At 43.2% G+C, this 1,617-nt stretch overlaps 1 protein-coding gene across 1 annotated transcript; it reads right to left on the bottom strand.

Annotated features, from left to right (window-relative positions):
* Window positions 1–448: 448 nt before the first annotated feature.
* On the bottom strand, window positions 449–1,256 carry LOC128066800 (spliceosome-associated protein CWC15 homolog). The gene has a single exon (XM_052659915.1). The coding sequence runs from the start codon at window positions 1,253–1,255 to the stop codon at window positions 560–562; it is 696 nt and encodes a 231-aa protein (XP_052515875.1). The 5' UTR covers window position 1,256; the 3' UTR covers window positions 449–559.
* Between the last annotated feature and the right edge of the window lie 361 nt (window positions 1,257–1,617).

Below are 1,617 nucleotides of genomic sequence, written 5' to 3'. Positions count from 1 at the left end.
TCCAGGGTTCAAACACCAACTCCACCAACTGACTTTCTCTTCATTCCTAAAATGAGGCAGTAAATTCTTGTGATGACAAAATGAGAGAGTTAATCAGGAAGTATCTGGCACCTTCTAGAGGCCTGGAATACTGTGGCTTCCTCCCACTTGTCCTCAGAAATGAGGACCAAAGACCCGACCCTGTCCCTGGAGTCCTTTCAGAGTAGTAAGAAGCAGACCTTTTTTTTTTTGTTTGTTTAAATATGCAATGTTTTACTAGCTGCATACATTTCAACAAACAAGTTGGGGACACAGATTTGGCTATTTATTAAAAATATTTATTACAAGGTTTCTTTTCCTATATTTAAGAGAAAACACATGACTGGAAATATTGAGATGGAAACTGGGTTAAACCAATTCCCAAGTCCTTATCAAGTAATTAATCAGTAAAGGAAAAGATACTTTGGAACTAAAAATTAGGGAAGCCTATACACAATTTAGATAGGGGTGGGAGAGAAAAATCAAAATGAAGTCAGATCGTTTACATTTTATAGCCTTCAATTCAGCACATAAAACTGTACTATTTAATGTATTTCTCCATGAACTTTTTGTGAAATTCAGATCGAAGCGTATCATTTACAAATCTTTTGTCTTTCTTCTGATCATCTACACCTTTTGCACAGTTCTTGAAGACAACGTCATCATCCCACCTTCTTTTAACTTTGAAGTTGGCCTGAGGCTGGGATGGGCCAGTGAGATTAAGAAGAGGGTTTCCACTCAGAATGTTTTCCATACGAATCCTTTCTTCTTCAGCGTTTTGTTCTTGTTCCTTTCTGGCCTGCTCTTCAGCTCCTTCTTTTTTGATTTTTTCCAACTCTGCAAGAAGAGCTGCAGTATCGTCATCATCACTCTCCTCTTCAAAATCTTCATCTTCATCTTCCTCATCTGTTAGTGGATCGTTTGCATCAAGGTTGGCAGCAGGAATCTGGTCCAATCGAGGCTCCTTTGACACTGAAGAGGAGGTTGTATGTTCTCGGGTTGGCCGATCTCTGTTTTTTTCTCTTGCAGCAGCTCTCTCTCTGTCCTCCAACTCTCTCCTGAAGTCACGGTTTCGAACTTCTTCAGGGGCATCCTGAGTGGTCTGTCTATATTTTATCTTTGTATGAGAGGGTAGGTCTCTGCTTGAATACTGCTTTGAGAGTTGGCTCAAATCACCCTCACCTTTTCCTCTTCCACCTCTTGCAGGTTCAAAAGTTGGCCGAGCTGCTGTTGTCATCTTTTATGGGGCCAACCCACAGTCTGCTTTCCTCTTGCCGCTCACTTTGGCCCAACTCCAACGCCGCTACCTCGGGAGATCATACAGACGCCATCTTGACTCTCCGCTCCCAGAACCCTCTGCCGAAGCAGACCTTTTTAACTAACAATTCTATGAGGCTGAATGAAGCAGGTCTCACTGGAGCTGCCAAGGGGGTGTAGGGAAGGCCTCTAGGAGGAGGAGGAGGAGGAAGAGGGAGCGTCCTGGTAGAGTGCTTACCGCTTCAAGAAGGAACTGCCCAACAAGAAGGAACTGTCAGGGTCCAATCAGGGAAGAAGCAGAACCACCATGAGCAAGAGCTGAGGGATTTATTACAGGAATTA

The sequence above is a fragment of the Budorcas taxicolor genome, chromosome 21 (assembly GCF_023091745.1).
Source record: "Budorcas taxicolor isolate Tak-1 chromosome 21, Takin1.1, whole genome shotgun sequence".
Taxonomy (NCBI): domain Eukaryota; kingdom Metazoa; phylum Chordata; class Mammalia; order Artiodactyla; family Bovidae; genus Budorcas; species Budorcas taxicolor.
The sequence above is the reverse complement of the archived record's forward strand: the minus strand, read 5'-3'. Positions and strand labels throughout refer to the sequence as shown.